Source organism: Triturus cristatus, chromosome 4_1 (assembly GCF_964204655.1).
Source record: "Triturus cristatus chromosome 4_1, aTriCri1.1, whole genome shotgun sequence".
Taxonomy (NCBI): domain Eukaryota; kingdom Metazoa; phylum Chordata; class Amphibia; order Caudata; family Salamandridae; genus Triturus; species Triturus cristatus.
In genome coordinates, this window is record NC_140585.1 from 63,511,052 (window position 1) to 63,526,514 (window position 15,463).

Genomic DNA, 15,463 nt, shown 5'->3' on the forward strand with positions numbered 1-15,463 from the left:
TACTTTCACGATGCACTCTGCATCCCAGGTCCCCGCTGCGGGCCACCTCTGACTTTCTGGTAATTCCTTAGTATAGTCTACCCATAGATCAAGAAATAATATGGCGTCTAGGCCATGTTTATGATACATGAAGTACCCTGGAGTGTCCCTAGGAGGAATGGGAACAGCTTCTTCGAGTACCCCTTTTCTGGTTGTGATCTGTCTTAGTTTCGAGAAGAGTGGCATATTGAAAACTGATCTAATACTTGATTTTGAACAAACTTAATGAGAACTGATCTGATACTGGATTTTGAACAAACTTAATACAATAAACACAATAATGAACAGTCATTCATACCACAATATGCAGGACGTTATTAAAACATTTAACATTTAACATTTAACTGAGCAACAATAATGATGACGATCTAAAGAAAACTTAATCATTAAACATGATACTCGACTTGAACTGAATTATTCTGAATCTATATACTTGATATACTAGATATACTGCTAAACAGTACAGATACACTGCTAAAACAGTGCAGACCGGATTTGTGTACCCAAACCCGTCTGGACCGGCACAACTTATGTGCACGCCAGAACGCCTCCCCAGCAACGGTACTCACCGGGTAGCTCGGAAACGGAAGGCCTCAGAAACTCGACTGAACTTGAACCGGACTGGACTCGACTCGAACACTTCGGACACTGGACTCGACTTGGGACTTCGGAAACTGGTGGGCCTCTGTATACCTCGGATCTTGCTCTCTCAGCTAGGCTCTGGTCGGGATACTTCGCACTTCTCACCGCCTCGTCTGGGTGTTGATCGCAGCCTCAGTCGCCCCCGCTTGACCGGAGGGAGATACAGGAAATCCTGCTGGTACGCGTTATTGTCCGTCCAGCTGTGGCAGGAGACCGGGCCTGCAACGCACCGCCGGCGCGTGAGATGAGAAAGTGTCCCTGTTCGGGCGCCATTTATGTGGTAAATAATTTAATTACCGGGACTTAATTTGATACAGAAACATAATAAAATAGCTCAGTAAATAAGAGGCAGAATCCGTGGTATTAGAGGTTCTGAATGGGCTTTATTCCAGTGGTCGATTATAATCGGTTGCTCCAGGTTCCATCACCACGAAGGTTCAGGAAGTGAAGTACATACGTTATTGATAATTAATTACTTTTATACAATAAGCATTACAGTGAGGCCAATACAAGAGGCGTAACAATTGATAGTGGAGATAATATATTCATACGTGGCAAAGATAGGCGTAACTGGGTGTGTTTACAGAACGTCATCAGATGTGATGTCATAAGAGGGTGGTTACATGAAAGAATTTCGCAATGTCAGCAGAAATACTTGGCAGAAATGCGCGCGCAGCAGCATGACGTGTGATTGACGTGCAACTAGGGGGTGAAGGGGACTTGACATTTAGCTCTACATGTGGCGACAGAAGTCTGGAGGGTCAAGTCAACCTAATCCCAAATCATATCTAACATCCTATGTTTAAAGAACTAAGTTATCCAAAAGAGAGGTCTCTTCGAGTAGAATCTTATTCTATACTGACTATACTGACTGTTAGTGCGTGTACAAGCGTCTAAGTGTCTACACTAGATGCGAGGGCGGAATCTTCCATAGTAACAGGGCTATGAATTACTTGCATAAAGACAGAGAAGCCGAGCCTTTGCTCGGTAGCTGGAAGAATGTTTACTTAAACTACTAGACAGGAATGTATCGGGCAGGGAACGGAGCAGATAATTTTCGAAGGTGAAATACAGTTCTTGGCAGGCAGCAAGCTGATGTCAGGCTTCGTGAGCCGCGCAGAGAATGAGACAAAGTTCATGGTCACAGATGCAGGCTCAGACTGGAGCTTTCAGAGGCAGAAGGCAAGAAAAGCTTGATGACAGAATCAGGGCCTACTTGCCTGGACTGAAAAATGGCATAAGTGAACCATATAAAGGCGGTGGCCTTTCGTACTTAGGAATGGAATATCCGGCCCATTCATGGCGGATCAACAGAGGACATGTTAACGGTGGACGCACATGTATTTGCGTCTTCATAACTGGAACTGGAGGGAACATACATGTACTTGTAACATGCACATAGAACCGTTGGGGTCCAAGATAGGGGACATAACTGACCAGAAAAATCCATATTTCCACAGCAGGGGCATAGTCACTAAGGGCTGCTGGGGCCTTCTGTGCGCTGTGTGCAGGGGCCATCTGAGGTCTGGAGAGCAGGGGCATAGCAAGTAAGGGCTGCTGGGGTGGAGGCTTCTGTGCGCTGTGTGCAGGCGCCATCTGAGGTCTGGAGAGCAGGGGCATAGCAAGTAAGGGCTGCTGGGGTGGGGGCTTCTGGGCGCTGTGTGCAGGCGCCATCTGCGGTCTGGAGAGCAGGGGCATAGCCAGTAAGGGCTGCTGGGGTGGGAGCTTCTGTGCGCTGTGTGCAGGGGCCATCTGAGGTCTGGAGAGCAGGGGCATAGGCTAGCAAGTAAGGGCTGCTGGGGCCTTCTGGGCGCTGTGGTCTGGAGAGCAGGGGCATAGTCACTAAGGGCTGCTGGGGCCTTCTGTGCGCTGTGTGCAGGGGCCATCTGAGGTCTGGAGAGCAGGGGCATAGCAAGTAAGGGCTGCTGGGGTGGGGGCTTCTGTGCGCTGTGTGCAAGGGCCATCTGAGGTCTGGAGAGCAGGGGCATAGCAAGTAAGGGCTGCTGGGGTGGGGGCTTCTGTGCGCTGTGTGCAAGGGCCATCTGAGGTCTGGAGAGCAGGGGCATAGCAAGTAAGGGCTGCTGGGGTGGAGGCCTCTGTGCCTGTCCGCAGGCGCCATCTGAGACTGAGGTCTGGAGAGCAGGGGCATAGCAAGTAAGGGCTGGTGGGGCCTTCTGGGCGCTGTGTGCAGGCGCCATCTGAGGTCCGGAGAGCAGGGGCATAGCCAGTAAGGGCTGCTGGGGTGGGGGCTTCTGGGCGCTCTGCACAAGAGGCAGGCCAGGTCTGGAGAGCCGGGCCAAGGTTCAAACCACACTCCCAGCTTGGGCAGTAAAATACAGCAATCACCAGGGTTCAGTGGCCCCTCGGGCCTTAGGTGCCAGGTGCCACTGCGCCTGCTGCACCACTGATAGCCGCGCCCCTGCTGAGAGGGTGTATGTAGGCCCTGGAGAGGCGGGGCCTGGTTCCCTGGGGGCTGTGGGTGTGGCCCTCACACCTGTGAGCAGGGGTAGTTTTTAGGGCGGTGGTGAGGTTTAGAGTAGTATATTGGCACATATGGCCCGGCGATGGGGCCAGGGTGTCGTCTATGGTTTTGGTTTGTGACATATTTGTAATAAAGGTCTTTTCTTTCCATCTCAGGCACGCTCCTGTCAGTGTCAGCCAGCGGGGCCCTTCTTTCCCGGGTTCTTGCATGTTTACCAGCGGCTTCTCTGAAGCCGCAGCAAGTCCTGTTTACTCCCAGGACCGCCTGGTCGCCTCGGGGGTCAGGGCGGGACAGCCGCGCCTCTCGCAGGCGCGCGGGCTCTCCTAGTGCCACGACTCGGGGCAGGAAGCGCAGGGCTGTGGCTAGTGCCAAAGACTCGGGCCAGGAAGCGCGGGGCTCGGCTAGTGCAAGACTCGGGCCAGGAACGCGGAGCTCGGCTAGTGCCAAGACTCGGGCCAGGAAGCGCGGGGCTCGGCTAGTGCCAAGACTCGGGCCAGGAAGCGCGGGGCTCGGCTAGTGCCAAGACTCGGGCCAGGAAGCGCAGGGCTCGGCTAGTGCCAAGACTCGGGCCAGGAAGCGGTGGGCGCTGAGGCCCGGGGTGCCGCAGCCCCCTGGCAGACGCTGTCCCGTCTGAGAACCAATTCTTCTTCCTGCAGGCGATGGGCAAGTAACTGACATTTTTTTATCTAGCGCTTTCACCTGCAGCTTCGTGGCGCTGTAAGCAACTGTAGTGTCCCAAAGTCGGCATGCCTGGATTCTTGTTGGGAGGGGGAGTGCTTTGTAATGTGTGCCCCTCTCTGTGTGCGTTACCCTCAGCAGTCCACAAACAATCCCATTATTGGCTATACAAGTATGAAACTGAAGGGGGATCACCTTATAGCTCCTTTTGCAACCGGTGCGTTAAGCGTCACCCCCTCCCCCCTCCTCCCTCCTCCCCAAAGGGCCTTTAAGCAGCAGGAAAAAGTCTGGTGACTGCGAGGTGAAACTACCCGGCAGATGAGCCCACGAGACGGGCGAAACCGGTCCCAGGATGCTTGTTTCCGGGCCAGGGAGGGGCTGGACTGTTCCCATGAGGCACAGGGCCAAGACTGATTTGCATATGGCTGGGTCCAAACTGGGGTGGCATGGTGGGCGGAAGAAGGATGGGTTTGGAGTGCTAACCCGAGCTATTGCCAACAGTTAGACTGATTGCAAGCAGCCCCCATCACCTTTTGTGTGTTGTATGTACCTCCCTGAGTGGCGCTGAAACAGCGACTAATGAATAGGTCTCGCCTTTGGGACCTTATAAGTATTTAATTATGCAGCACAAGATCCTTGGTGCAACATCATATGTTGCATGGCTAAACACTTATAATGTCCCAAAGGCGAGACCTATTGGCTATGCCAATGCTTGTTATTTATTTGCCGCCCACAAGAGCACTGGGTCTTGCATTGTGGTAAGGGGGGAAAATAACTATCAAAGGGCGCACCCTAAACAGACTCATCGGAAAATCAGAGGTATCAGAGTGCCTGCTTGTGTCTGAAAGTGCCGATACTCACCAATTAAAAGTATTGCATCGCTCTTGAGAAGTGCCAGTACTCTCCCATTAAAATTATTACGTCACTCTAGAGAAATGCCGGTACTCTCCAATTGAAATTATTACGTCACTCTAGAGAAGTGCCGGTACTCTCCTATTAACAGTATTAGTCTCTCTTGAGAAGTGCTGGTACTCTCCTATTAAAATTATTACGTCACTCTAGAGAAGTGCTGGTACTCTCCATTGAAATTATTACATCACTCTTGAGAAGTGCCGGTACTCTCCTATTAACAGTATTACGTCTCTCTTGAGAAGTGCCGGTACTCTCCCGCTAAAATTAAAAAGTGCTGGTTTTCAGTACCGGCCTGTACCCGTCCATTTAAAGCCCTGCTGATGGTATTAAATAATGCGGGTAAACAGAGTGCGGCTCGTGGGAAATCCGTGGAGTGTAGGCAGATTCCATATTTCCAGCAAGCAATTAAGGAGGCTTTAGGTCATTTAACAGCGATAGTTAATGACCAACTAGGATATCATCTGTGAAAAGGTTACGTTAATTCTTCAATAAGGGAGGTGACCTGTCCCTAATTCAGGATTAGAAAATACAATTTCAGGGAGGAAACAGAATTCACAAGACTTTCACAGTGTGAGGGGCGCATCTTTCACCAGCTAATAAAATGCCCATCGCTGTCTGCACTGTACGTAATGGATGTGTGTGCTGTACTTCCAGGCCATAGAACTGCTTGAAGAAACTTATAATAATTTAAAGCAACCCTGTTGCGCCTCCTCACTGTCAGAGACATGTCATGAGCAAGGGCCTGGATGACAGGTTTAAGGGTGAGGTCTGTACTGGCACACAGTACTCTGCTCCTCACTGTGACTGGGTAAGTCGCTTCATCTTCATGTGCCCTGGCAGGTTACTTAAAAATGATGGTTATCAGAAAGAAAAAAAAACTTTACACATATTCTAAAAATATCAACAGTGCAAGTGGTCTGAACCTTATCTGCAGATCCTTTGATACAATGTAAAGGACTGCATGCGAGAAAAAACAAGTTTAATCGAAAGCTTTCGATATTTAACTTTATAGAATGAGCTCGTTGGCTGGATTCTAAAATAGTCCATTAACAGCGAAGATTTATGGAGAACGCACAAAAACAGGAATTTAAATAGCACAACAGACATGCTACGCCTTCACCAGGAAGTCCTATGGGTGACAGCTTGTAACAGGGAACTAAGGGGCATATCAACAAGGGCTTTATCTCTGCTTTTTTGGCTTTAAAAGCCAAAAAAGGAGAGATAAAACTAGCGCCCTATCAACAACAGGGTGCTAACATGCAAATTTGCATGTTAGCACCCTTTTACTCTACGCTTCCCCTTGCATCTCTAATGAGATGCAAAGGGGGCGTTCCAGAGTAAAATAATAGGAGAAATGTCGCTAAGCGACATTTCTCCTATTATCAAGAATGTCGCTAACCCTGTTAGAGACAAAAAAGCAGCGCTAACCGCGGTTAACGCTGCTTTTTTACATCTGGTATTTTTCTGACTTAGCCATGATATCCTATGGAAGGAGGATATCATGGCTAAGTTTGCCTGTCCCTATCAACAAGGTAACGTGAGATTATCGCTGGGTTTCCAGCGATAATCTCACGTTAGCCTGTTAGCGTGAGGATTTTTATCGCTATTGAGATAAGCGTTGCTAATAGCACGCTATCTCAGCGATAAAAATTCACGCTAGCCGGCGATAATTATCCTAGCGCTAAGTGCGCTTAGAGATAATTATCGACGGTTGTTGTTGATATGCCCCTAAATACTTAGCCATGTGTAATGTGAACAACAAACCGCTTGCAAATTCATCAGAGAATCGGAGCAAACTTCTTAAAAGCGTCCTCGGAGAGATTTCGCAATGAGGAGTGCCTTTTAAACAGCCTATTGCAGATCAAACTATTTGGAATCCTACACCGCGTGCATGCATCGGAGAGACGAAAAGCAATGCCTGAACCGTAGTGGTGCGTGCGTATTTTTTTTGAAGCACATACTCGTGCTTGTGGCGCGCCGCTGCACGCTCCCGTAAGGTGTATGTCGCCACAAGCATGAGTATGTGCTTCGAAAAAGAGCTGAACGACGGCTAAAGGTCCTCTTAAGCAGCGCATGCGCGCTGCGTAGGCGAGACCTAAAAAAGCAATTGGGAGTTATAACCACAAAGCCAATGGTAAGCAATGGGTGGAATGCATTCCCAGGGAAGCTTTCCGAATCTCCCCAAGATATCTTTAGCAAACAAGACAGCTGTGTTGTCTGGTAGGCTTTGACCTAAAAAATGACTTTCCATTCTGCGTGTGCTGATCGCACAGTTACAGCAGTCTTCCTGAACCTCAACATTGGTAAGAGCTGCTACTAAGTGCTTATCTGAGCATTGAGCCACCATCCTTCTCCCACAAACGATGTGAGCATCAGATATCAACCCATCCGAGGCTTGAGGCGACAATCTTGTAGTTTCTGGTCGGCAGGAAAGATCCTAAATCAGCCTTTAACCCAACATAACATATGTATTTGTATAGCCCAAGTTCACCCACAGCAATCTTGCCGCTGAATAACAGATGTTTATTGTCATCCAACTCAGTGGTAATTATTTTAATCAACCTCAGAAGGATAAATGGTTGAGTGGACCCGCTGGGATTTGAACTTGTGACCATGAGGTAGAACACATGCCCCAACAGTGGACGCATTAACCCACGAAGCCACCACACCCGGCTTCTTAGCAAATCATGGTCAACCATGCCAAAGGTTACTGATGTTTTCAGTACTACTGCCAATGTCTGGAATTACATATACTCATGGTAGTATATTTAATTCTGGTATAAGTGTATGTAACTGCAGACATTTATAGGCTAATCTCTGTACTGTGCCTCAGCAGAAATCCAGACACAACTAAGTAAAGGAAGCAACAAACATCAAGAGAATACTGGAGAACCATATGTCTATGATTGTTGCTACCCTGCTGGTTCCCAGTAATCTGTCAGTGATCCTGAAGTTCCGCTGGATTTTGAGTGCGCTTTTAAGGATGGGAGAAACCTGGGGTTTTGGGAAGGTGAAATAATTCTTTCTCGCAAGGTGGATTTAACAAATTGCGGACTATAACCTGAAATACGCAACAGGAATGGGAATGATGGATGCAAACTTTGGCTTCAGTTTATTTTTATAATGTCAATAACGCCCTGCTTAGTTGGTACAACCACAGAGTAAATCTCCGATTTCTCAGCTATTGCGGGTTTTTCAAACATGGATGTCAGTTCACCAAAATGCCTGGGGTAGCGGAAGTGACATCAAACACCCTTTAACTTTTACTTTTACCCACACACACATGCTAACACATACACTCACTCTCTCACATAAACACACAATATACATTTGAAAGCATTTTTTACTTATCTCAGCTGCCAAGGAAGGTCATATTCCAGAGAACTGTCCTCTATGTTTTTTTACACTAATAGTGAATAATGTACTATTATTCACTATTAGTGTAATAAAAGGTTGACACAAAACAAAGAGTCAAGCCCAAACCAATGCCCATAAGGACGAGCTGCCACTGTGTTCATGGCACTGATTTTGCCATCCTTGAGACCAGGGGTCACCAGGAGTAGCAATGGGCAAGCCAGGGGTCATAGCTGTAACCCCTAAATGACATCTATGTTTCCAACCCTAATGATTAGACAGTGATTAGTGTAGAGTTGTGCCTGGCAGCAGTCGATATTGCCAGGGCTACTGCAAAATAACCTGACACACTGCCTGAGTCAACAAGAATAAGACCAGTATCTCAAAAGGGACATGCACACTGATAAGTTTGATCTGTGGTTTAAGCACATGCTGCTGAGATTGTTAACATGTAATATGTTGCAATCTCCATTTGTCAAGCTGACCTTTCACACTCAGAAGAAAAAAAGAACGGATGATAGACCAAATGCTGAACAATGCAAACAATCAGCCCTAATCTCAGAGTTGGGTTTAATCCATCGGTTTTTTGCTCACTACATCACCCCAGTTTGGAACCAGCCATATGCAAATCAGTCTTCACCCTGCTCCCCATGGGAACAGTCCAGCCCCTCCCTGGACCGGAAACAAGCATCCTGGGACTGGTTTTGGGCTTTCACACTCTTAAAACCAGTTATGGAAGTCTGAATAACCGGCCATTAACTGGAAGTTATAGTGCAGCATATGTAAGTCAGGACAGCAGAAGTGCATACGGTAAGTAAGCTAGCTGGGTGAACTGCACTTGTGCGAGCCACATGCTTAAATGGACCTTGCTGAATTTCAGTGTGTGCCCCTGCTTCTTCTACAAAGTGCTAGTGAAGTATTACACCGCTCAAATAAATTTCATAAGGCCCTATACTAATTCCCCATTAATCCTGTGTGGGTTCCGGAGTAGCGTGCTATCTGCCAAAAAGCACTTCAACACCTCAACAGGTGTAGCAAGCGCTATATAAACTCAAATGTTTCCCTCTTCTCTCCCTCCACTATCGTTCTCAATCCAAATGACAGACTAACATGTCCACCGCTCAAATCAATTTCATTCTTCACGATACTAATTCACCACTAACACTTTTGGGTTACGGAGTAGCGTCCTACTCGCCGAAAAAGCACTTTGATGCCTCCTCAGGGGTAGCAAGCGCTATATAAATGCAAATGTTTCCCTCTTCTCTCCCTCCTCTATCCTTCTCAATCCAAATGACAGACTAACATGTCCACCGCTCAAATTAATTTCATATTTCCCTATACTAATTCCCCATTAATCCTGTGTGGGTTCTGGAGTAGCATGCTACCTGCCAAAAAGCACTTCAACACCTCAACAGGTGTAGCAAGCGCTATATAAATGCAAATGTTTCCCTCTTCTCTCCCTCCACTATCCTTCTCAATCCAAATGACAGACTAACATGTCCACCGCTCAAATTAATTTCATATTTCCCTATACTAATTCCCCATTAATCCTGTGTGGGTTCTGGAGTAGCATGCTACCTGCCAAAAAGCACTTCAACACCTCAACAGGTGTAGCAAGCGCTATATAAATGCAAATGTTTCCCTCTTCTCTCCCTCCACTATCCTTCTCAATCCAAATGACAGACTAACATGTCCACCGCTCAAATTATTTTCATATTTCCCTATACTAATTCCCCATTAATCCTGTGTGGGTTCTGGAGTAGCATGCTACCTGCCAAAAAGCACTTCAACACCTCAACAGGTGTAGCAAGCGCTATATAAATGCAAATGTTTCCCTCTTCTCTCCCTCCACTATCCTTCTCAATCCAAATGACAGACTAACATGTCCACCGCTCAAATCATTTTCATATTTCCCTATACTAATTCCCCATTAATCCTGTGTGGGTTCTGGAGTAGCATGCTACCTGCCAAAAAGCACTTCAACACCTCAACAGGTGTAGCAAGCGCTATATAAATGCAAATGTTTCCCTCTTCTCTCCCTCCACTATCCTTCTCAATCCAAATGACAGACTAACATGTCCACCGCTCAAATGATTTTCATATTTCCCTATACTAATTCACCAGTAATACTTTTGGGTTACGGAGTAGCGTCCTACTCGCCGAAAAAGCACTTTGACGCCTCGTCAGGGGTAGTAAGCGCTATATAAATGCAATTACAATACAATACAACACTACTGGGTTGGGATGATAACGTCAGTTGTTACTTAACAAACAGAATTTACCTGCCTGAAGCAGAAAGCATAACACATGCGAAGGTCATTATCAGATGGGTGGTGTGTGTACATGAACTTTTTAAACAGTGTTCCTCCTACAAGCAAACGCCTGTGCAAATACAAAAAGTGTATCTGTATCTCGCCTTCTTTCACTAGGGCATAACAGAGCGCATCTCTGAGGGTACATGCTCAGGGGCTAGCCATGGCATAACTTGCCTTTTGTTTTCCGCCTCAAAGCCTGAATGAAAAAACACCAGCTAACGTCTTCACGCACAGTGTCTGAGAGCTATAATCTTCCAAACTCTGAAAAGATGAGTGGTTTCCTTAAATTACATGTGACCAGCGTGCAGGATACAAGTCATTACCATCCGCGGTCTTTAATTGATGTCGGGCAAAAGGGCCACTTTGATACGGTCTCCATTCATAAAATCTTAATATGAGTATCTGTAATTCAAAACTATTTCTGGGCACCCCAAAAAAATCCCAATTAAAAATGATCCTAATGTGTGTTTTTATAGTGCTTACTTCAACAGGCGCACTGCCTTGACAAGCTGTCAATAAGCTGAATTATTATGCCACTCACTCGATATTTTGTGTTTAACATCTTGAAGAAGGATGAACATCGGAATCAGCCCTGCCGGATTTGAAACTGAAGGTTTCACGCCGATGTGTGTAGCAGGTTCAGAGTCTATGCAGACGCCGAGACTTCTGAAGTTCTAAATCTGTGCAGTAGGTGAATCGTTTTTTATTCGCACATGTTCACAGTCTTGGATGTTTGAAAATAAAACAAATGAAAAAGAAGGAAAGATATATCGGCGCCTTGACTGACCCCTGCTCTAATCACCTGCAAATCATAAGTGCCCTAGCGATTCATCCTTACAAGGTAGAGACAATCGGTCAGGTTAAGTTTGGGAAACTCGTAACTCAAGGATGTAACTTACAGCGCTTCGATGCCGCACACGCTTAACAGTCTGCACTACATTAGAATACAGCTAGGGAATCCTTGAATCTCGGATGTCGGTACATTGTGTACACAACCTTTGCACCGTCTGTGACACAGCTTTCAGTGTGCAGGACTTGTCACGCGCATGCGCTGTTGCGGTTTACGAGCATGCTACTGCAGGCTATATTAAGAATCTAGGCTTCATATAGGAGACCCTTGGTTGCCTCGTTTCAAGTTGAAAAACTCTCCCTTTTAATAGATACCTCTCAATGCAAAGATATAATCTGATGTGCTAAATTAAAACGCTGCCGCCAGTTAAAGAAATACACTCTTTTTTTAAAGACACATTATCTAGTGTCTACACGTTTGTTGCATGGTTTTCGTACCAAAGATGTCCAGGGCACTGGTCGTTCTCGGACTCTTAGAGCGGACCCTTGGCTCGTGACCCTGGGCTCGTGACCCTTGGCTCGTGACCCTGGGCTCGTGACCCTGGGCTCGGCTCTCTGTTAATTTGTTGACTCGCCCGCCTCAAACTGCAGCGCAAGTAACTTGCATACATACAGACGAGTTTTCCTGAAAACAAAACTGTGGTAGGCCTGAGGTGGCGAGTGTGATCAGGGTTGGATTGGGGCCACAATTAGGCCCGGGCAGCCCCCATATAGTGACCCACGGTCGCTGATCGCAACATTTTGCGACACACTGCTTGGTTAGGCTAATGCAGCTAAATATTGTCAAACAGTTGCCATAATTAAAGTGGTTAAGGGCTTATAGGTCCAGAACTTTAATTGGAAATTAACATTCCAATGGAAAAATATACATTGGAAGCTCAGAGTTATGAAACATACTAGGAACTCTAAGTAAATTAATTTTTTAACCCTAAGTTTAATAATAATAATATCCACATTTGTAAAGCGCAAACAAACACCCGTAAGGGTCTCTAGGCGCTGGGAGCCGTCGGGAAGATTAAGCAAGCTATTGCCCAGAGTCACATGGTGCTGGGCTAATCTGCTGCCGGCGCCGGGGATCGAACCGTGATCCCCAGATTCCGGAGTCAGTCGCCCTGGCCGCGGCGCCACACCTCTTCCACTGTGGGTGGTTTCATTAATGTCCGCTGGGAAACAGGACATTGCACAGACCTAGGCTGCCTTTAACACTCACCCGAGGCTTTTCAGATATTCACTTAACCCCTTGCGTGCGCATGACGGAACCACACCGTCATGAGCCACGGGCGGCGTGTGCTCATGACGGCGTGGTTCCGTCATGCTGCGGCTGCTCCTCCCAAGCGGCACTGATTCCCCGCCTGTGCGGGCGAATTAATGAGGGGGCGGAGTCGTGACAGAACCACGCCGTCATGAGCACAGCTCGCCCGTGACTCATGACGACGTGGTTCCGTCACGAGCATGGCGGCGCTGCGCTCACCCTGCACCCCCCCAGCGCCGCGGCGGAATTCGCGCCGCAGCGAAGGGGTTAAGAGGGGCCCTTCAATGCTCCGAGACTGGTGAAAGGTGTTTCTTTTTTTCGTTTGTTTTGCCTGCTGCTAGCATCAGACGTAACTTCCGACAAATGGAATGATGCTAGTGGGTAAATGCAAAGCAAAGTTGAAAAGTGTCCCTTGCCTTACATACTGGCAGTTGTATAGAGCAATAAATTTGCCCAGAGACATTGGAGTGCTTTCCACGAGCACCAGATAACATTCCAGACGACCAGATACATTTTTTGGGCCCAGATGTTGAGCCGACGCTGGGTCTTAAACCCAGTTTAAAAGTGGGTTAAGGCCACAACCTCTCCCTTTTGACTGCAGGAATTGATTTGACTGCAGGAATTGATTTCTGGAAGGCAAAGCAGAAGAGCAGATACTAATTTATCTCTGCCTGCAGGGAAGGAGGCAAAAATAATCGAAGAGCCCCGCCCCCCGCCACCACTTGCTCCAGGCCTCCCCCTGCTGCAGGTCCCTGCAAAGCAAGTGCTGATGACTTCACACCCGCAGCTCCTTGGGGCGTCCGTCTCACCTGGAGGGAGGGGCACGCCTCATGCTGGGGGCAGCCCATTCTCGTACTGAACCTCACAGGGCTGCAGCCTGACCTTAGTGTGCATCGTGTCAAGGTGCTTGGATGTATGTAAAGGCTGTAACCGCCATTGATGTTGTGTCCTTTGCAGTAGAGACTGAGACGGGCACAAAAGCGGCCCACCAAAGGGCCTACACCACAGGCCCATCGGCCCCATTGCCCGCCTTGCCAATCCGAGGCTGATTAAGTTCAATAATAGGTTTCTGAGGCTTAAGCGAGGGTCGTCCTACTGCATCATAGGCAATTCAATTCTGACGCCATCTTTGGATTAGCTGCGGGCGGGAGGGAACCTATGCTGCTGCGTGACAGCTCCGGATCCGCGCAGGTCCCCATCGTCATCCACTGGAACCACTGATCTGCTGTATCTGAGAGGGCGGAGCTATCATCTAACCTTGGCTGGGCGAAGGCGGTGCTGTCAGTGCTATGCCACAGTCAGGTGCCAAGCGCTATATCGGCCGCTATCGTACACCAGATGCCCGGGCTCTGGTCCTATCTCCCTCCTGGAAACAGTAAGCGCCCTACAACTGAAACATGCTGATGCAGGAGAAGAGACCGGGCGAGGGCGGTAGAATAGATATGTAAGGGCACGTAAAGTGCCCCTGCTCATGCAAGCATCCTTAGGGCAGTAATGTTCCAGACCACGGTGAATGAGGAAGCGAAAATTGGTGAAAAATGTTTCCAGACATTACGCCCTCCTCTACCACCACAGCATGTCCGAACGAATTCCCTGCTTAACTCATTCTCGCCACGGTCACCTTAGTTCACAAGTTGAAAACAAGCAATGCTGGGGGAAGCCTCGTGCCAGCTCCTGGGGTCGAGCGGTGGCTGCGCGCGCCGGGTAGGTTTCCTCAGCACTGCCGCCGGGCCCTTCAGCCTGTCTGGGGATGCGAAAGCATGCATGTGTAGGGACAAAAAATGCACGCGCGTGTGCACAAAGATGGCGTCGGGCTGTCCACATGCGTGTGCATTTTTTTGTCCCTACGCGTGCATGTTTAGCTTTGCGATGGCGAGAGCAGCCATCTTTGTCCATTTGGACACGCGTGAATTCAGCTTTGGCTGAATTGATTCCAAAAGGTCCTCTTCATGGTGAATGCAGCGCGTGCGCTGCTTTCGCCAGGCGAGACCTAAAAATGTAAATGCAAGAACATTTTATGATGGCAGCGAAGTAGAACAGCTGAAGGTGCACATGCGTTCAGGGATAGCACCAGGTTTTTATGAGATGCTAAGGCTTACCGAACAAGAAATCCTGAAATCATCAAACACAATATTGTCATTTTTGCGAGCTCCACTCAACTCACGCCCAAAGACACACATTGGCCTCATCGCAAGCCCTACATCGTCACATTTACAATGGAATGAAAGGACTTCATGGGAGCCCACATGGGACATTGTAACCATCCACAAAATGGCACAATCTTGATTCAAATAAAGGCAAACCTTGACAAGCCTTGGCAAAGCAAACAGGTCTCACCAATCAGGAGGACAATTTGATACAAAGAGGCTGCTGCACTACACACCGCACCTGAACCCTTAGAGGGGTACATTAGAAATGGATCAAAATGGGGCACGGATCCGGAAGATCAGCACCCCTCAACGCCCAATCAGGAAAAATCCTCAAACATTTAACACATTCAAATGGACCGACACCACAATTCAATTAGCATATAGCAGACTCCACTAATAACATTTCAGCACAGTTGTTATGCATAGTTAGGACTCCCGGTTTTATGGTATTTATTTTTTTGACAATTCTCTCTGTATTTATCCATATTTATTATGAGTTTTGTTAAAACAATAAAGCTGAAACTGGTATTTTTCCACATTTATGTAACCAATAAATATGCAGTCAGGCTTCAGTCCCTGCCAGGTTTCAGTGATATGAACACCCGCAGAAGATAAATCAATGCACATATATGAAAATATGCACATTTCAGTATCAACCATGTGCATATCTACCGCTGTTTAGGCCTCTTTACTAAAATTCCTTTCTTTATTAACCCCCTTTCCTGTCAATCCACACACCTATTGGCCTGGCAGGCATGGCAGACAGTATTTAGAATGACTCAAAAAGCAA

The 15,463-nt window shown here is 47.6% G+C and overlaps 1 protein-coding gene across 3 annotated transcripts in view; it reads left to right on the top strand.

The window, feature by feature from the left end:
* Positions 1–15,463, top strand: part of LOC146839529 (N-acyl-aromatic-L-amino acid amidohydrolase (carboxylate-forming)-like) — a 227,892-nt gene that overhangs the window by 84,851 nt on the left and 127,578 nt on the right. Inside the window, exon 1 of one of the 3 annotated variants that reach the window (XM_085651582.1) lies at positions 3,479–3,826. The exons of the other annotated variants lie outside the window; for them this stretch is intronic. Coding sequence (XP_085507708.1) covers positions 3,823–3,826 — 4 coding nt within the window. The 5' untranslated portion in view covers positions 3,479–3,822. Of the gene's footprint in view, positions 1–3,478; positions 3,827–15,463 lie in introns of those variants that run through there. 3 annotated transcript variants of the gene reach the window in all.